The sequence below is a fragment of the Pristis pectinata genome, chromosome 13 (assembly GCF_009764475.1).
Source record: "Pristis pectinata isolate sPriPec2 chromosome 13, sPriPec2.1.pri, whole genome shotgun sequence".
NCBI lineage: Eukaryota > Metazoa > Chordata > Chondrichthyes > Rhinopristiformes > Pristidae > Pristis > Pristis pectinata.
In genome coordinates, this window is record NC_067417.1 from 20,856,664 (window position 1) to 20,877,742 (window position 21,079).

The 21,079-nt window shown below is 38.5% G+C and overlaps 2 protein-coding genes across 2 annotated transcripts in view; one reads left to right on the top strand and one right to left on the bottom strand.

Moving 5' to 3' along the window:
* Nucleotides 1-10,495, bottom strand: part of dhx38 (DEAH (Asp-Glu-Ala-His) box polypeptide 38) — an 85,240-nt gene extending 74,745 nt beyond the window's left edge. The window contains 5 exon segments of the mRNA XM_052028728.1: nt 344-493; nt 3,159-3,349; nt 4,749-4,803; nt 4,806-5,119; nt 10,441-10,495. Of these exon segments, the coding sequence (XP_051884688.1) occupies nt 344-493; nt 3,159-3,349; nt 4,749-4,803; nt 4,806-5,073 (664 nt within the window). The 5' untranslated portion in view covers nt 5,074-5,119; nt 10,441-10,495.
* Nucleotides 10,496-10,543: 48 nt separating this feature from the next.
* On the top strand, nt 10,544-20,534 carry psmd7 (proteasome 26S subunit, non-ATPase 7). Its single transcript, XM_052028734.1, is given in 8 exon segments — nt 10,544-10,692; nt 15,528-15,619; nt 16,225-16,239; nt 16,242-16,316; nt 16,937-17,034; nt 18,408-18,488; nt 18,959-19,051; nt 19,901-20,534. Coding segments are annotated over 8 exon segments (960 nt in total). The 5' UTR covers nt 10,544-10,618; the 3' UTR covers nt 20,333-20,534.
* Nucleotides 20,535-21,079: the final 545 nt, after the last annotated feature.

Here is a 21,079-nt window from a genome sequence, read left to right on the forward strand (position 1 = left end):
GAACTATCTGAAAGAAAAGAATTTGCAGGACTGTGAAGAAATGCCAGGAAAGTGGAACTAGCTGGATTACTCTTACATAGTCACAATGGACTCAATCGGCCAAATGGTCTCCTTTGATGTTATAACCATTCTGAGATCTGTGAATATGGCAGTAAAATCAGGCATTAATTCCATAAATCATCACTCATGTCTCTCTTCCTAGCCACTCTCTTAAGAATATGGTATTTCAAGAAACAAGTTATCTATTCAATGACAATCAGACTGCATGAAAATTGTATTTATTTACATATAAAATTAAGAAACATTTTCTTTCATTCTGAATATTGCTAATATTTGTGCTCACCTTTCAATCTGTGCCTGGGCGTGTCTGGTTCATCTTTTCTGTTGCTTCTGCTTCGATCTGAGCAATTGTCTCTATAACTCCTTTCACTTCGCTCAGACCTTTCTCTGTCCTTTATTCTAGATGAGCTGGACCTGCTCGACTCTCGATCATCTAGATTGAACAACACAAGTACTACCTGGATGGAGCTTATTTACATTTTTTTCCCCATATGAACCAAACTATAGTAGATTCTTATAAAACTTTTGTTTTGCAGAGCTAACAAAGTAGCAAAGGCGCACAAAAGGTTGAAGTACAGATGATTATACTCTACAAATCTGATATTCCAAATCACTTATTGGACTGATGAAACGGAACATCCAATAATCAGAATTAAACAGCATAGTATTACAGCAAAGTAAGATGTAGTTCACGTGATTACCTAAATTAAGAAACTTTGAATTGAGGGGAATTTGTAAACTTCAGTAGAATGGAGTGGAGAAAATAAAATGGCACATGCTGCTTAACTCAAATATTTAAGTGCAATTCATAACAACCATTTATACTGTATACACAAATTCAGCTGAACAATTAATAGGAAACTCTTCCATTTTTCATTATTTATACATGATAAATTCTTAATCATATAACATTTTGATAATTTGAACTTATTCAATTTGAATTAGAAATATTGTTTCTTAAAATAGAAATATGACAAATTAAAGCAAGAGAATGCAAGTATAATAGCAAACAAATGGGTGAAAATGAACATTCTACACAAGGGGGAAAAGAATCAATTAAAAACTGAAAAAAATGCTAAATAAGCTCTAAAAATTAACCTTTACCAATGGCCAGCTGAAAGGAAAATAAAGCTTACAGTGTGCAACCACTCTACAGGAATACTATAAATGATATCCAGTTATGAACCATTTCTAAATAACACAAGGAAGCTAACTGTTGGTATACAAATATGACATTTGAGATCAGCTGCAAAGGTGCAGCACAAAAAGAAAGAATGAGCAATGACATGACCTTAGAGGAAATAATATATATAATAAACTAAATACTTCAATCCAAAGAATGGTCTGTGTGGCATAGATACAAATCTAAAAAAACTCTTAATATTTCAGCAGATGAACTACCAATGTAGCTATAAAGGAATAATATTAAGGCTATAAGTATACCTGAGCCATTAACTTTCTGTTACTCCATATGCACAATTAATTGCACAAATCCAGACACATTATTTTTATTCAATATATGATGTTCCTCCAGAAGATTCCAAGTCATAGAATCTCATCATTTCCTGTGCATTTTGGTTTAGGAACTTTATAGCACAAAGTTACTAAATAAAATTATGGTCCCAAAACATCCAGGAAATCTTATGACTAGTCCATCCCAGGTTAAGTACCTTTTTAACAGCATGGCAAGTTTTATTGCCAGACAAGCAGCTTCTCTGGAAATGAAAATTAACTTTAATAACTGGGTGTGCAGTTTCAATCTTCCAGATTTCAATTAGTATTGGAAATTTAAAATAAAAACACATAATCCTCTCTCTCTCTGAATCGAATGTCTTTCCCTCTGTTCCCAATTTGGCATTAAATTAGCTAGAATCATAGAAAATATATGACACAGAAGACCATTAAGATCACTACGTCCATGCTCGTCAAAAAAAGTGCAATTCAATCTAATCTGACCTTCCACTACTTGATCTGCAGATCACAATCCTTCCAAGGACACATTCAGGCATCCAGATTTCTATTTCAATCTCTCTTTCATGCATTTCAGACCCCACCATCTTCTTGGTGAAGTTTTTTCCCCACCTAAAATCCTTTGACCCAATTATTTTAAATCCATGTTGCCTGGTTTATGACCCCTCAGCTAAGAACAGCAACACATTCTGACTTGCACATCCTGGATCAGTGTCTGGAATCTTCAATAATGAGTCAAGTTTGATTGGTTAAGGGAGCACAAGTACTTCCCCTGTTCATGCAGGCCCAGAAGCTTTGTAGCTGCGGCTGGACTTCTTAGCTTTGATTCAGAAACAGAGAAAATAGGAGCAAGAGTAGACCAATTGGCCCTCTGTCCATAAAACTTTGCATTTCCAATGCATTTGCATGCTCATCCAACTCATCTAAATCACATTGGAGCCTCTTTGCATCCTCTTCACAGCTCACATTCATCATTTCTCCCCACCCACTACCCCCTTAGTATCATCTGCAAACTTGGAAATGTTAGTTCCCTCATCCAGATCCTTGATATATATTGTCAATAGCTGGTGCCCAAGCACTGATCACTGCAGCACCCCACAAGTCACTGCCTGCAACCCAGACAAATTCCTATTTCTTCCTATTTATTCCTCCTCTTGTTTTCCAATTCTCAGTCCATGCCAGTATATTACTCCAATGCCATGTGCTTTAATCTTGCACACTCACCACTTATGTGGGACTTTATCAAAGAGCTTCCTGAAAGTCTCTGGTTCCCCTTATCCATCCTACCAGTTATACCCTCAAAAAAGCTCCACTACATTTATTAAGCATGATTTCCCTTTCATAAACACATGCTGACCGTGTCCAGTTCCATTAATGTTACTGGGTAATGAGGTAGAAAATCAACCATGATCTTTCTGAGTGGCAGTGCAGGCATGAGAGAAGAAAAGGCCAACTCCAGCTTCTACTTCTTATGTTAAGAGATAGTTTAACATAAGTCATATCAAAGTCCCTAAATGGCAGCAGAGCTGGAATTCAAATGGCAGCAAAATTAGGTAAAATGATACAGAAAACTTGATTCGCCATTGCAAATATGTTCACAACTCCAATAAAAAGAGTCAAAAATTTACCTCTGTCCCTCCTTGACTCACGATCATGGTCTCTACTTCGATCCCTTTTCTTTTCCTTATCATTGTCCTTTGAAGATGCATAAACTCCATGTTCTCGGCGATCCCGTTCTCTTTGTCGATGCCGTTCCTTAAATTCTTCACTAACACCACCTGTGTGTGAAGGTGTCTCTGCACCAGAAGTACGATAGTATCTGTAAGAAAAAGTCCAATTTTTGACAATGCTCACATGAATACACTGCAACAACTTTTGTTTAAAATTAACTTAAATAATAACCGTACAACTGTAATAACTGAATTTTAAAGTTGAAGCAGCATTGGCACACAATTTTTCTGGCAACAATCCCTAGAATATTACGATTCAATTTTTGCATTAAATTTTTGAATAATTTGTTTATACTTATGCAAAGGATTAAGTACAATCCACTTGATAATTTACGTCAGAACCTGGTATCAACTCACACCTAATAGTTATCCATTATTCACATGTTCTATGAAATTGTCCTAGTCCTAAATGCCAGTGGCAGTGAGGCAATAGGGGCTTGGACAATACATGTGACAGCTGAGGGAGTTTTGAGGGGTGGGGTGGGGAGGATGAAGGTGATCAGAACAAGACCTGCAAATGAAAGAACTAAAAACAAGACAGTTAGCTAAGCTCCGTGCACTAGCGTAAGCACCTTTCAAACTTGTCATAGAGTTGTACAGCATAGAAAGAGGCCCTTCAGCCCACCTCGTTTATGCTGACCATCATGCCCATCTACACTAATACCACTTGCCTGCATTAATTTCATATTCTCAATAACTTGCTCATTTAAGTACGTGTCCAGATGCCTTCTGTTCCTGCCTCCATCACTGCCTCTGGCAGCACATTCCAGGTACTAACTACTCAGTGTGCGAAAAATTTATCCTTCAGATCCCTTTAAACTTCCTCTCACCTTTAAACCTCCTCCCTCTCACCTTTAAACCTATGCCCTCAAGTTTTAGATACACCTACCATGGGAAATAGGCTCTGGCTATCTACCCTATCTACATCTCTCAGTTTTATATACCTCTATTATGTCACTTCTTAACCTCCTTCACTCCAGGGAAAACAGACCAAGCCTATCCAATCTCTCCTTATAACCCAAGCTCTCCAATCCAGGCAACATGCGAGTCTTTTCTGCACCCTCTCTAGCTTAATCACATCTTTCCTGTAGTTTAGAAACTAGAGCGGCACATAATACTCCAAGTGCAGCCTAACCAACACTTTGTACAACTGTAACATGACATCCCAACTATTGTACTCAACACCTCGGCCAATGTAGACAAGCAAGCCACATTACTTCTTCACCATCCTGTCGACCAATGTTGCCACTCTCAGGGAACTCTGTACTTGATTGGTTTTGAAAGGGCATATGCTATTGAGGTTTCCTCTATCATTTGGAAGAATTCAAATCTTCTTACCCAAGATACTATCTGTGTCACGTTACCATGTTTGAAAAGGAAAGGATAGATGCTTTTTGCAAATTTGGATATATAATAAGGCAGAAAACAGAAAAAAACAAGAATTTCTGTAAAGATTAATAGTAGTATTAGGTAACTAGAGTGTCTTGCCTCTCCTTTTTCCCAGTTTTGCCAGCTTTACTATCACTCTCCTCAACAGGGACAAAGTCCTTCCCTCCTCCCAGTCTTTGTATGATGACACCTTGGATTTCTTCTTTTCCTCTTTTTCTTCTTCTCTTTCCCGTTCTTTTCTCTTCTGGGCAGCCAATTTATCAAGCCCGAGTAGTGAGGTCTTTGGTGCTGGGGCTCGAAAGATATGCTGATCGTCTGTGGCACTCTTCTTTTTTATTATCAATCCCCCAATCTGATTGCCAGGGTCACAGCCCTCCAACCTGTGAAGGGCATCGTCATCATTCATGCTTGAGAGTAGGAACATGTAAATCCACTAGGGTCTTGTCTTGGTGGCAATTAATTAATGGCTCCTAAAAACAGGTTATAAAGATCATTAATGCAGAGAAACACAAGATTAGTTAATAAAGTCTTTGCCTTGATTCCACTTGAACATGAAAACTATTAAAATTTAACACTGCGTTTTAAAGATGGTAACTACAATGATTCCTTACTCAGTAAGATCTGTTATCCTATATTTTGCAGTACATCTAAATACAAATATACTGAACATTACATGCTTGCCAGTAAGCTAACCTTTCATTCAGGTGCAAGGCCATCAAAGCTCCCCTTTATTAAACTTGACGTATTTTAATGTTTTGTATTATAAAGCTTAAGGAGGTGAAAATTAACGTTCCCTTATAAACCTATGATCCTCAAAATCATTTTAGTAGTTAAGAATTTGGATGTTTGTTAGACATTTCTCAAATATTTTACTATAACAAATATTTCATTACGTGGGCAGAGAATGCAAGGGTAGAAGTCAAGCTGTAAGTATATAAAATCTTACTGAAATTACAGCTGTGCACAGAGATGGTCATCGCATCAGAGGAAGGATGTATTTGTACCAGAAAGAATGCAAAGATTTACAAGGATATTGCTAGGGATGAAAAATTGTAGTTAGGCCATGCTGTTTTCTTTGAACAATGGAGATCAATGGAAGATTTAACTAAAGCACACAAAATTGTTGTAAGCCTACACAAAATGAACAGAAATGACCTCCTTCCCTTAAAACTGATTACAATAACTAAGGGACAAAGACTTAATTGACAGGTCAAGTCTCAAAACAGCACGTCAATTAAAAAGATTAATGTAAAGTTGAGAAAAAAAATTTACAATTAACAAGTAATGCGGGTCTGGAATTCACAACCTTGGAATCAGAAACTTTCTTTATATTTAAATAGTATCCAGACGAAAATTTGATGAGGCATAAGCTAGAAAGCTATGGCCTAGAATGTGGCTTCTTCAGTTTTTATTTGTGAGTCATTATAGAATTGTAATCATGCAGCATGATAGGAAGCTTGGCTAAATAATTTAAGGTTTAAAGGATTGTGTCGATAATATGTAAACCATACATATGATGTTCTTTCTGTTTTTGTAATTACCCAAGGAGAATACTGCAGAACTGCAACAAAGTTAAAGTAGCCTTTCTGTGCTGTGCCATAAATGCATTATTGCATTTTTAGTGCTCAGATTAACTATGAACAAAGAGAAGCCAAACTAAAATTGTATCGTTAGGTAAGATGCAATGAGTGAATAGAACAATTGTTCACAAGGTCAGAGATCTGCAGGGAGAATGGAATGAAAATGGGGTGCAAATGGGAACATCGGAAACATTGATGATCTAGTACTTTTGTTACATATTTCATTTGTATAGCTAAGAGTAACTTTATTTTCGGATGACCCATTTTAATCAAATGGTTCCCCCACAAGACCAATTTTAACCAAATAGTTCACCCACAAGACTCAATAATAATAAAACTAACTATAAAGCTAATTATAGGTACAATCAAACCATTTTGGTTAAACCCTGAAAGGCAGTGTCATAAGAAAACTATATTTCAAGTAAATTTCACTGCTACATGCTGTTAGCACGGCACAGGCAGAACATGCAGTTATCATAGAGTCAGAGTTGTATGGCACAGAAACAGGCCCTTCAACCCACCACTTCTATGCCAACCTTTTTGCCCATCTGCACTAATCCCTTTTACCCAGATTAGATCCATATCCTTCAATGCCTTGCCATGCAATTCTTTAGTCTGCAGACCCATGCTTTTTGGGGGTCCCCTCTCCCACGCTTTACCACAAGTTGCCTGGGCCTCCCTCTCTCTCTTATACTCTTGCCAACCACTCCACCACTGACTTCCTTCTCCCATGCTCTTTGAGCCTCCCTCCTACAAGTTATCAATGCTCCCTGGGCCCACATGACTGATCGCAGAGCTTCCCCTGTGAATCTTGGAAAACATCTCATCCTGCTCCACAGAGTGGACTCTAGATTGGAAGTTGAAGACTCTGAGGCAAAGAGCAAGGGTTGCTTGTTCTTGACATCTTAGACCCTCTTTCACAGTGACCACCTCATGTCCATTGTTACTGCAACAGAAGCTGCCACATTCAAACCATGAAGGCATTTTATTCATCTTTAATTCATCAATGTCCTTCAGGTGAGGAAATCTGCCATCCTTAGCTGACCTGGCCTACATGTGAATCCAATGTGGTTGACTCTTAAATGCCCTCTGAAATGGCCATATAACGTACTTTGCCATATCATAATGGTTATGTTGACACTGAGAAAGTATAAAACCTGACAGACCACCTGGCATCAATCTCGGCACAGAATTAGGACATAGCAAAGTTGCTCCCAGCCCAGTCAACCCTGCAGATTTCTCCTCCTACACATCTGGGGACTGGTGTCTAAATTAGGATAGCTGCCCCACAGACTAGTGAAGTAACAGCTTAGAATAGTCATCCTCACAGGATCATAATTCAAAGATTACATGCCAGACTTTTTTATCACAATACTTGGGTACATTTAGTCCTAGTAAGGCATACCCACCAGAAAGCGTGTCACAGTAACATAAAGGCAGGAAGGAGTCTGGACCCCCTTAACTCCCAAAGCATTAGATCAACCAGAAAAGGAAACCTTTTCCTGACTATCACCTACTGCCATCAACTGATAAATCAGTGGTCCTTCACATTGACAATACTTGGAAGAAATACTGAAAGTAGCAAGGATAAATAACATTCTTTAGGTGGGGAACTTCAAAGTCAATCAACAAATGTGGCTCACTTGCACCAACATTGACCAATTTAGCAGTGAAGGATATAACTGTCAAAGACTGGAATGACAGAAGGGAGGAAGCATACCAAAAAGAGGTACATACGTACTTGAATGTCCTCACCAATCAACCTCTGACAGATTCATCTATCCATGAGAGCACTGGTAGAAGGACTACTGTACAATTCTTGCAGAGACATCACAACAAGGACAGCTCCACTGTGTTGTGTGAACTACAACTGTACTAAATCTGATAGACTTGCAAAAGATCTGGGGACATCCAAGGGTGCTGTTAATCATCAGCAACAGCAGAAAAATTCACCAACACAGTCTGTAACACTTATCACAGCTGTGGCTGGTCTTTTACCTCAACACAATTTTCATGTGTTTTCCCCAAATCCCCCAAACCCTCTAATATCCAAAGATCTATCATTATTAGTTCTGAATGCAATCTAAGACCAAGCCTCCGTGACACTACAGGATAAAGAATTCCAAGGATTCACCATTCTCTGAAAATTGTTCTCATTTTAGTCCTAAATATCTTACTGCTTATTTTGAGGCAATGGCCCCTAATTCAAATGACTCATCCAGGGGAACCATCCTCTCTTTATCTACCCTGTTGACTCTAATAAGTTTGCATGTTTCAATTAGGTCATCTCTCATGACTGAGCATTCCTCACTCCACCACTGCTGTCAAGGCAGGGAATTAAACCTGGTTCAATGAGGGCATGCCAGCAGCACCAGGGATGTCTAAATGACTTGCCAATCCACCTGTAAATTACTTTCAGGACTACAAGCATGCTAAGTTGCAATAGACAGAGCTAAGTAATCGAACAACCAATGGATCAGATCAAGGATCTGTAGTCTTGAGAATAGCAGTGGACAACTAAGCAGTACAGGAGCAGCGACAACTCCAAGAATACCCCCAAGAATATCCCCATCCTCAACAATGTCAGGACCCAGTATGCTAGTGCTACGGACAAGACTAAAATATTTGCAACCCCAGTTAGCCGGAGGTGCAGAGTGGATCTCAGCTTCCTCCCGAGATCCCCACCATCACAGACATCAATGTTCAACCAATCTGATTCACTCCACGTGACATCAAGAAATAATTGAGAGCACTGGATAAAGCAAAGGCTAGGGGACCAAAGGACATCCTGGCTGTGGTACTGAAGACCTGTGCTCCAAAATAAGATGTGCCTCTATCCAATTTGTTCTAGCATAGTTACAATCTGGCATCTGCCCAACAAGGACTTTTACCTTGGTTTGTCTTGTCACAAAAAGCAGGACAAATCCAGCTGGCTAATTGTCACTCAATCAATCTACTCTCAATCATCAGTAAAGTGATGGAAGGTATCATCAACAGAGCTAACAAGTGGCACTTAAGTGACCCTTCAGTGATTCATTCAGCAATGCTCAAATATGGACCAAACAGCCAAATTCCAGAGTTGAGATGAGAGTAATTGACACCAAAGCAGCATATGGGCAAATGTGATGTCAATGAGTGCTGGTAAAACTGAAGCTGACACACATCAAGGAAGAAGTGCATGTACGGTCACAGTTTGCATTAGGGAAGATGATCTTGTCTCTTGAAGAACAATCACTCTGGCCCTGGGATATCACTGCAGAAGTTTTTCAGGGAAATGCTGTAGGCCCATCCATCTTTCACTGCTTTATCAATAATATTCCTCTCATCACAAGGTCAGAGCTGAGGACGTCTGCTGATGATTTCACTACGTTCAATTCCATTTTTAACTCCTGAGCAAATGGACCAGTCTATGCTTCTATGCAGCAAGATCTAGATCACATTTAGGCATGGAAATGGCAATTAACATTTGCATTAGTATAGTGCCAAACAATGATCATCTCCAATAAGTGAAAGTTTAACCAACTACCCTCAACATTCAAAGGTATTATCACCCACCATCAGAATCTTGGGGATATCTAAACTGGATTGACAACATTAAAAACTAGTTACCATCTCAGATCAGATGTTGGGTATTCTGAAGCAAATGAATTTGACATGCACAAGGCACAAGTCAAGAGTGTGATGGATGAGTGCACTTGTCTGGATGAATGCAACTTAAAACACTCAAGGCCATCCAAATCGAAGTATTTGGTTTTGATCAAACCATTGGCACACGATGGCTAGCGTACCATCTACAGAAATGCACCACCTAGGCTACTCTAATAGCAACCCAAACCCGTGCAGTCCAACACCAGCATGGAATTCGGGTGTATGTCAACACCACGCCTTCCAAGTTCCCCTCCTAACTTGGTACCTTCATTACCACAGGGTCTAAACCTTGGAACTCCCTCCTCGATGGCGCTGTAGGAGTGCTCTCCCCAGAAAGACCACAACGGATGAAAGCGGCCGTTCACCGTGACCTTCTCCAGGGCAACTGGCGATGGAAAATAAAGGCTGGCCTGGCTAGTGATACCCAGGTCCCGAATAATGAACCAAAAACACCAAACACTGACAACAACCAGGGCACTATAGCACCATTCATGCTCCACTGTTATCCCACAGCCTCGGGGAACAAACAACCCGGTGAGATCTGTCGGATTCCGCTCACACACCTTCACATCTCGTCTCTGCCCCGCCACACGGCCGCCATGCCACCCGCCGCTGGCGCCGCAATGGTTGCCGGGGCAGCGCCGGAAGCGGGGCCGCGGCCGCCCGGCCTGTTTCCGGTGTGTGTGTTTCCTCGCCCCTTTTCCCACCCGCAGCGTTCGGTCGGAGAGCGAGTGGGTCACGATGCCGGATTCCGTGGTGGAGAAGGTGGTTGTTCACCCGTTGGTGCTGCTGAGTGTGGTGGATCATTTCAATAGGTAAAAGGCTGAGGCGGAAGGCGCGCTGGGCTGTGTATGGGGCTGTGCGGCGGCGGGAGGACTTTAGTTGCTCCCATTGAGCGGCTGCGGGGCCCGGCCTTACCCTGCTGAGTCACATCGGCAGTACTGCCACCACACCGGCCCCCACATTCATAGCTTGCACTTCAAATCCTTCTTTTCCCACTCTGTCATCATAGGGGACCAGACGTGCACTGGATTTTGTACCGCTGGTTAGGTTTCAGTATTCGCAATTTGGCTGAAGTCCTTTTATTTCGAGGCTGGTTCATGATCCATGTGTTAAAGTCTTAACGAGAGAAAATAAACAAACATTGTTTTCCTGGTCGACTGTTGTAAGTTCTGCGTTTTTTTTTAAAATGTGGATCTGCCACAGTACAGTTTACGGACATTGTTGTCTAATACACATTTTATACACTTACTGACATTGATACTTCAATGCAAAATGGAAAATTAGAAATCCTGTACGTAGTAGTTGCCGTTTGTCTTTAGAATTATTTCGTGTCGCTAACATCCTGCTCAAAATTCATATGAATTTGTGAGATCTCATTTTGTTTCAAGGGTGATTGTGTTGGTAAGGTGGTTTTCCTTCTCAATTTGGAAAGGAAACCTTAGGCTTTCATTATTTTCTTAACAAAAAATATTTGTGTATTTCCTCCAAGACATCGGATTACACTGTAAACGGTGTACTTGTGCATCTTTTCAGAAAGAGCCAAAAATGAAGTCTATGCACTTGATATATATGGGGATCAGCATTATCAATGATAGTAAGAGGAGTAGGAGTAGGCCATACAGGTCCTTGAGCCTGTGCCACCATTCAATAACATCATAGCTGATCTAATTTTGGTTTCTTCAGCACTTCCCTGTAGCTCATGATGCCCTTATGCACTGCATCTACAAATCAACCTTTTGTGGACTTGGATATATTTAATGACTCTGTTTCCATGCCTCACTGGGTAGAGAATTCATAACCCTCTTAGAGAAGATTTCCTTCTCGTCACCATGCTAAATGGGCAACTCCTCATTCTGAACCTGCTTTTCTCCCCCTATTTCAAGATTTTCCCATGATGGAAAACATTCTCTTAGCATTTACAGTCAAACCTTCTCAATTTTGTATGTTTCAATAAAATTGCCTATTGCTCTTCTAAATTCCCAACAAGTATATGCCCAATCTCTTCTCATAAGACATCCCTTCATTCCCAGGAATCAGCCTAGTAAACCTTTGTGGAAATGTTTCCAGTGCAAATATAACCCCTCTGAAATTAAGACCAAAACTCTGTGTAGAAATCCAGATGTGGTCTCACCAATACTCTGTGTAATTGTTTAAAAAAAAACTTTTTTTTAATGAGCCAATTTTCACTGCCTGCTAATTTATGCCCTGTTGTGCATGAAGTATTTATGTGCCAACTTATTGAATATCTTTTTTGAAATTCAAATGTGCTATGTCTACCAGTTTCCTTTTATCCAGCCTGCCAGTTATGTCCTCAAGAAACTATAATAAATTTGTTAAACTCCGTTTTCCTTTTATAAAAGCATGTTGACTCTGTTAAATTGCATTACAATTTTTAGATATCCTGTGACAACATCCTTATTAATAGGTTCAGTGGGCAATGCGATGGGACAGGAATTTCAGCCTCGAATGTGCTGCCATTCAGTTATGTTGGTCATCTTAATTAACCATTTAGCTTTTTTGCATGACCCTGAACTAATGTAAAACTTTCAGATATTTGGTCTCTCTAGCTTCCAGGCATTTGAGGGGAACAGCTTCACGTTTCCGCTACCTGTTGTATGGAGAAGTACGTACTATTACTAGTATTGATGAATGACTTAGCTCAAGTTTTCTTATGTCATGTTGTTCTGGACTCTGCCCCCAACCCCATTTCCATTTTGTTGAATATGTACATCTAGTATGTATCTATGCCACTCATGTATGGATGGAGATGATTAGAGAATTAATTCTGAATGTTAACCAAGCTGTTCAGGATCTAAAACTTTAAACTTAAGTACTACGTTAACCAGTTGGGTCAAATAGCAGGATGCAGTTCAGGTTAACAAAATAGGTAAATGAGTGAGAAGAAATTAAAAGGAACGTGGAAAGATGACTGGATAAATAGAGACATGGACAACTTGGACTGAATGGTCTCTTTCTGTACTGCAAATTCTCTGTGATTAACTTTATTGAATTATTGTGCATTGTGAGAATCTGAAATTGAGCCTCATTTATCTTGCCTGTGTGCCTTTGAATGCCTTTTTTTGTTTTTATCAGTGTTTATGAAGTTGAGTCTATTTTTCTCTCCATTTTTTGAAAATGAGCACACAAAATTTCAGGTTTTAATAATACAAAAAACTTTAAAGTGATAACGTATCTAAGTAGATTTAACAGACTAACACGGCATGTCATAATAAATATCTGGTATTCCATGTGATATTCCCAAATTACAATTCCTTCAGATACTGTGCACGTTGGACATAAAGAAACAATTGTGTTTTTATTCTTTGTTTTTAGTAGCATATGCATCCAACTTGCATTTCGGTACTGCCATGTGATCAATAGTACATCAGTAAACATAAATTAAAAAGCCAGTTGTGAGCACCAGGCTAAATGCCTGTTTCATCCAAGGCAACTGCAATTTGCTTAATATTCAAATTTTTGAACCAGATGACTGTACAAATGTATTTGTCTCAGGTCATTATACCATATGTTAAATCATTCAAGATTACTTGAAGGTACAATGTAAATATATTAGAATTTGGCTTTCTTTTGGATTTACTACCCTCTTATTAAAATGAAAGTAAACCTTGAAGTTGGGTTTTATTATAGAACCTGTTATTATCACCATTGCCCAAATCGAGAGTCCAACACCACTGGCCAAAATGAGAAAAGATTCATCATTTGTAGCATTTTATTAAAAACAAGGAAAATTTTTAAAAATTAGGACACATTCAATACAATTAGTTCAATTCTTTAGATTAAAACAAAAATGTCCTTGCACTTGTTCTCATCTCTTTCTTCCACTTGCAACCAAATGGCCTGCTGGACTTGTTCCAGATTTACCTGAGACAAGTTCAGAAGGCAGAGTTTCCAGTCGAAATGCTGGGGAAACAGGACTTCCCTGCTAGACTTCATAAGGACTCCACAGTTATCTCAAGTATGGTCGTCAGCTGGGTATGAGTTTCCTCAATTACACAGGTTAAAGATAGCAGTTCAACACACAACTGTTGGCTTTCAAGCAAAAGCTAGTGATATCTTACAATGGATTAGCAACATTTTGTTAAAAATTGAACAAAATTGCTCTGGATCAACTAGTACAAAATTGACTTTCCTTTATGCATTTCCATTGGTAATGAAAATATGAGTTGAGTAAAGCATGAGAGAGACAGGATAGCTTTAATCTAAATTTGTGTTATTAATGAGTATTGACTCTATTAACCTTACAAAACATACACTGGATAATAAAGACTGCAAGTTCTGACTATTGCAAAGTGTGTTTAATTTTGTTTCAAAGGTTTTGAATTGAAGATAATAGTTGTTACTGAACATTATCTCCTTAAATCTGTACAAATTTTTAAAGCAGTTGGTGGTTAGCCTTCAATTGTCCCACATGGGCATTTAGATATCATGTAGTAAACCTCAGAAAAGTAATTCGGGCAAGAGGGAATACCCACTGGTGACAGGAAACCACCTGATTTCTGGCTCCTTTAAAAATAACAGGTGGGCAAGTTGTCAGATTCCATAAGGGGTAATCTACTTTCCCCACAAGACTTTTTATTTCCACACCTCTGCACTGGTAATCTTAGACATTAACCATTATTATCTCTGAGACAAGCTGGAATGGGTTTAAAAAAAATCTTGTCTTGCCCTATCTCATAACCATAAATCAGAACAAATGTAACACTGTTCAAAATAATACACAATAACATATCAAGATGTGTGTAAGTCGCTTGAGTTGTGAGCCTAACCCAGAGGTTGGGTGAAAAATCAATCTATGCACAGCAGGTCACATTATATGAAATGATTTACTGAACAAATTATTTTAGATTGCACAAATTGATGGATGCATGTTCACCAGGAGAATTCCTTGCTCTTTCAATAATGCTGAGTGGACTTTTTTTAAAAATCCATCTGAACATTCATTCTGTGCTTTAATGTTGTATCTTGTCTGAAAAGATAACCCTTCAGGATAAATTCTGCATTATTGAATATAGGTACTGCAGTTCTTAAGTGGAACTGGGGCCTTTTGACCTTCTGACTTGGAGGCTAGAGTGCTAACCAAGTTGGCTAAGCTGAGGCGTACTGCTGAAGTGTATGTGAGGCTAAGTAACTTGGTATGCTGCTTTTACGTAAATAAGCATAAGCAATGAAGGACAGAAGTTTCTTGATAAATGTTGAATATGCTTTAAAATACAAAACGTTTTCGAGAAAAATATTTTGCCCTATTTCATTCATAAATCAGCAAATGCAATAATGTTCAAAATGACTTGAAAATAAATGTTTGATTTTTTTTCCTATAATATCCAGTTGTACTTGATAGTAATTTACAAAGCTAAATGAAAGCATTAACAAACCTGATTTCCCAAGCATGAAAGTCTTGCATTTTAATTCCTAACTGCCATTGTTTTTCAGGAAAATACTAACTATTATTTTTTGCCATAATGTAGGAAATAAGGGATGTTGATGCTTTAAAAAAGGAATCTTTTAAGAGCTTTCTTTAAGACATGGCATTCAGAATTTTTATTCTATTGGTGGCATGTTTTGGAGGAATCATTTAAGGTTATAATTGTCTAAACTATTCATTATGTTAATTTATTTTAATGTTTAGAATAGGAAAAGTTGGAAATCAAAAACGAGTGGTTGGAGTGTTGCTGGGTTCTTGGCACAAAAAGATACTTGATGTTTCAAACAGTTTTGCAGGTAAGAATCAAAATTGGTGATGAATGGAATTATTACAGATTAACCAATCATCCATTATTCAATATAAATTACCTTTGCAACAATGAATGATCCGTCACACCCTACTTGGGACTAAATTGACATTGCTCTAGTTTGAATTTTAATGCCAGTAGTGCAGTTCCTAAATCAAAGCAATGGATTTTTCTATTGAATACAAACTTAACCCCAGACTTTTGAACAACAGATAACAAGCATTGTATCTGTTCTTCAGCTGCTTGTATGGTTTGAAACATATCCACAATCAGTAATTAATCCATTTTGATTTTTTAAATTATTTTACATTTGTTTAAAGGTTATTCTGACCAATGCCCTTATGAGCCAGTCATTACACTTTCAACAAAGCAACTTTAGTAAACTTTGATAATGGGCAATAATGCACATTTTAAGTCATTTGCATGTTGTTACTTTTTGAGTTATGAGAGTAAAGTATGGTTATCTTTTCAACATACACTTGTTAATTTGGGAGGGAAATCCATAAACAATATGAGACAACCAGCAATGTTTGACATTATTCTTAGTCTTTGTCAGAACATCTTTATTTCTTTTGTTTTTTCTTTCCATCTTAGTTCCATTTGATGAAGATGAAAAGATGATACAGTGTGGTTTCTGGATCATGATTATTTGGAGAATATGTATGGGATGTTTAAGAAAGTAAATGGTAAGATCCCTGACTTAAATGGAAGAGAAAGCTTAAATTATGCATCCTCTGAACCTCTTTAGTTTTATAGTTTGCACTAAAAACAATATTATTCAGGCAGAGTGGCTTTGCATATTGATGTATAATATACAAATTGTACAGGGATTTTCCCTGAATTCAAGGTTATCACTTTCTCCTCTTTTAGCACTTTAAAACTTTTTTCCCTTGGGTAAGTGACATTGGAATGTGGAGCAATTTGTACATTTTGCCAAAGAACAAACTGAGTAGCAGAGAGGTGGTTTTCTGGAACCTGGGTGTCAAATTTGGAGGGGAAATAATTTTTAAAAAGAAATCAGTAAAATCTGCTGCTTCAAACTTGTATTTACTCGGCTTAGAAAATTAATAATCAATTAGAATAATCCTAAACATTCTTGCCTACAGAATGTCTTGTTACAAGTCATAAATCTTGTTGCTTAATTTGCACAAATATTATCAGTCATGCTTCGTGTTCCTTTTAAAAGAAATAGATTGTTAATGTATTCTCATTTCCAGTGAGGTTTAATCAATATGGTGAGTGTAATGACTGTCGTCTTAACATCTACTGAACTGCATTTTAATGAATGATTATGTACCTGTCTTAGCCAGGGAAAGGATCGTTGGATGGTACCATACAGGACCCAAGTTGCACAAAAACGACATTGCCATCAACGAACTTATGAAACGATACTGTCCTAATTCTGTAAGGTTTTAGATTTTCCATCTTTAAATAACTTTAGTTATTTAAATGGTAAATTGCATTATTTTGTAACGCATATTAAGTATAACGGCATTTTTATTTGGCATGGCATTCCCAAATGTTTCATTGTAAAACTTTTTTTTTGTGATTTTAACCAGTTGGTTCAATACATTCATTACAATTTTTGTGGCTTTGGTTGCTTTTCCTTTGTCACAACAAAATCTCTTAATTGGTAACAATGGCTTTTAACTAAGCATTCTTATTTGGGATTTATTGTAATCCATACTTTTTTTTTTGCTGGTGATTTAATTTTTTCCTATTGAATAGCTAGGTCATGCAGTGTCCCAAACTTATTGCACAAATTCAGTGTGTGTGTGCACGCACGCGCATGCCAAGATGTGATTCTATGACATTTCAGTTTAAAAGAAAATTGTTCGCTCTGCAACATTTCATCTGCATTTTCTACATCTGTATGTGTGTTCAGTCAGATAAATAATCTTGTGGTACATCCACAGATTAATTGTTCTTTAATTGTTTAAGTTTATCAAGCATTCATAGCCTTAAAATACAAGTATTGAAGAATGTGCCAGAAAAATTTATGGATCCAAGTAAAAGTGTGGCTGTAAATTTTTTGTTTAAGTGGGCATGAAATTAAAATGGATTGATAACCTGCCTGGAACACAAAACAGAGACAAACACAGTGGCACAGAGTTAGTCCAGGAGCCTGATTCAATCCTTACCTCGGTTGCTGTCTGTGTAGAGTTTGTACATTCTCCCTGTAACCGCATGGGACTTTCCCATGAAGGTTCAAGTTTTCCTCACATTTCCCAAAGACTTGAAGGTAGGTTAATTGGCAAAAGTAAATCACCCTCTTAATGTGGATAATTGGCAAAAGAATCAAAGGGGAGTTGATGGGAGCATGAGAGAGAATAATTCTGGGCTACAGGGCAAATGAGACTTAAGGAATTGTTTCAACTGGAATGGGCCTGGAACTAATAAACTAAATGGCCTCTTTCTGTGCCATTGGCAGGATGGAAACAAATTGAAAGATTGTTTACCAAAAATTATGTTATTTAAGTTTTAGCACAGTACTGCAAATAGTTTTTCTTTATTTTAATCTGACTGGAATTAAGGTAGACTGAAAAGAAAATGTTTTAAAAAAAACTTTTCCCCAAGTTCATTTTTTAGATCTATTTGCAATGCTTGTAAATAACGTGAAACATAGTTGTAGACTAGGCAGTTGACATTATAATTTTAATCATTTCCAATATGACTGATTCATAGTGTTAAAGGAAAAATAAAATTGTTATTCATTTTATTGGACTGTAAATAACTTTCAGAGCATCTAGATTGAAGCTATGAATTTTGTTTTTAAGGTTTTAGTTATCATTGATGTCAAGCCAAAAGATCTGGGGCTACCTACAGAAGCTTACATTTCAGTAGAGGAAGTTCATGATGTAAGTGCTACTTTATGCTTTACGGCTTCTATATAAACTCCTTAAATATTGTGAATCATTTTTGTTGCAAGTTTCTTCAGAAGGTAAAGCCAATTGAAATTTGGGATCTATTTTGTTCAAATAGACTTGAAAATTTTTCTTCAATTGATTTCAAAATCCATTCCAATGACAAATAAGCTTTAATTTCTTCATTCTGAGGACAATGAGCCTGTAGTGTTCTTTATCCCAGAGAGAAGTGGAGGCCAAGTTACTTAGGCTTACTTGTAAATGGTATGTCTTTTTGTGTGGGACTCCTACTGAATGCTGGTACATGCACCATATCAAGAATTTGGACTTTAAAAACAAGAAGGGAAACTTTTAAGAAGGAAAATAAGGACATTGAGTGTGCTCACCTAAAACCAGTCCCAACACAACAAATGAAATAATGAATGGGTGTTAAGTTCATTACTCATTGTGTGGTCTCTCTTCAGGATGGAACTCCAACTTCCAAAACATTTGAACATGTAACCAGTGAAATAGGGGCAGAAGAAGCTGAAGAAGTTGGAGTGGAGCATTTTGCTACGGTAAGTTGACAACATCTGAGCAAATCTCTTGCTGTTGGGCAAAATTATGGGATTTTTCTGTTGTTTTCCTTTCATAGAAATACAAGGCACAGAGGAGGGCCATTTGGCTTGTGTTCATGTCATTTTGTGTCTTAGCTCCTAGATCAGTGGAGCTGTAGGCTATGACGCATCAAGTACTTTTTAAGTGTAATGAAGGTCACACTTTTTTGGGCAATGATTTCTTGACCATGCACTTTTTCTCAGCACTCCTATTGTTCAACCCACTATCTTTAATCATTGACCTCTGACACAGACCCTCACATTTTATCCACTTAATTAAATTTGCTTGCAGTATCTTGTGGCCCAAAGAAAGTAACCTAAGTCTGGCTAACTTCTCCACCTCCACCTAGCTAAAATTATCTAACCCTGAGCAATTTTTTTTTGTGTACCTTCTCTAGTGTTATTACATCCTTCCTGTGATGTGACCAGAACAGTTTGCATAGTTCTATAACTTCCCAGTGGATATTAAATTAACCTTTTTTTGTTCTTGGAATGTAAATCAATGTGCAACTTGGATTGCTGGTAACTTTTCTGGGTATAATTTGATATGCAGCTAACTGTTTTATTCATTGACAGAATAGAATCATAATTTTTGATTTCAGTAATTGCAGTGAGAGGAATATTTAATAGTGGTTTGCTGAGGATATTTAATAGAAAAATAGTCCTCAGTCAGTCAAAGAACAACTTTGTAATAGGCTCTGTGCAGATTTACTTTTAGTGAATAAAACTTGTGATTTGTCTCCTGTTATGAATTGCCAAAAACAGACTAAAATAAAGTTGTTCTTCTTTGCTTGTGTTACCATTACAGAGATATTAAAGATTACCACAGTGGGAACACTGTCACAGCGAATCACAAACCAAGTGCATGGCCTCAAAGGGCTGAACTCAAAGATTTTAGAGATAAGGAATTACTTGGAGAAAGTGGCCACAGGGAAATTGCCCATCAACCATCAAATTATCTACCAGCTGCAAGATGTCTTCAATCTCCTACCTGATGTTAATTTGCAAGAGTTTGTGAAAGCTTTTTACCTGAAGACAAACGACCAGATGTTGGTGGTGTATCTTGCATCACTCATTCGATCAGTGGTTGCTCTGCACAATTTAATCAATAATAAAATTGCCAACAGAGATGCAGAAAAGAAGGAAGGGCAAGAAAAAGAAGAGGGGAAAAAAGAAAAGAAAGATGAGAAAGAAAAAGAAAAAAGTGAATCAAAGAAGGAAGAAAAGAAAGACAGAAAATAAATTGTGCCGTGCTTTTTTTTTAAAAGAAAACCAGAACTTCAGCAATACTTGGTATCGAGTGGGAATGTTAATACTTCGGCTTTCTGCAATAAAAGGGCCAAAATATCCAGCCATTGATGTGTTTGCATGGGGCAGTTTTCTGTATCTGTACAATGTACATGTTTAAAAGCTTGAAACATTATAAATATTACTTTACTAATAATGTTATTCTAGATCTTTTTCATTTCTATTTGACTTAGGGTACTGAGATGAGCTAGTACCAAACTGTTCATATTTCTAGCCAAAAACATGCAGGCTATGTATGTCTGCATAGTTGAAGTATGGAATAAGAATGAATGAATAAACCTGAATCAGAATCCCATACAATTGACGATTCTCTCCCTCCCCCCCCCCCCCCCCCCCCCCCCCCCCCCCCCCCCCCCCCCCCCCCCCCCCCCCCCCCCCCCCCCCCCCCCCCCCCCCCCCCCCCCCCCCCCCCCCCCCCCCCCCCCCCCCCCCCCCCCCCCCCCCCCCCCCCCCCCCCCCCCCCCCCCCCCCCCCCCCCCCCCCCCCCCCCCCCCCCCCCCCCCCCCCCCCCCCCCCCCCCCCCCCCCCCCCCCCCCCCCCCCCCCCCCCCCCCCCCCCCCCCCCCCCCCCCCCCCCCCCCCCCCCCCCCCCCCCCCCCCCCCCCCCCCCCCCCACTTTACTAAAAATGCATTCACTATTAATTTGCTCATTCCTTGAGGATATAACATGAGTTTTGATAGA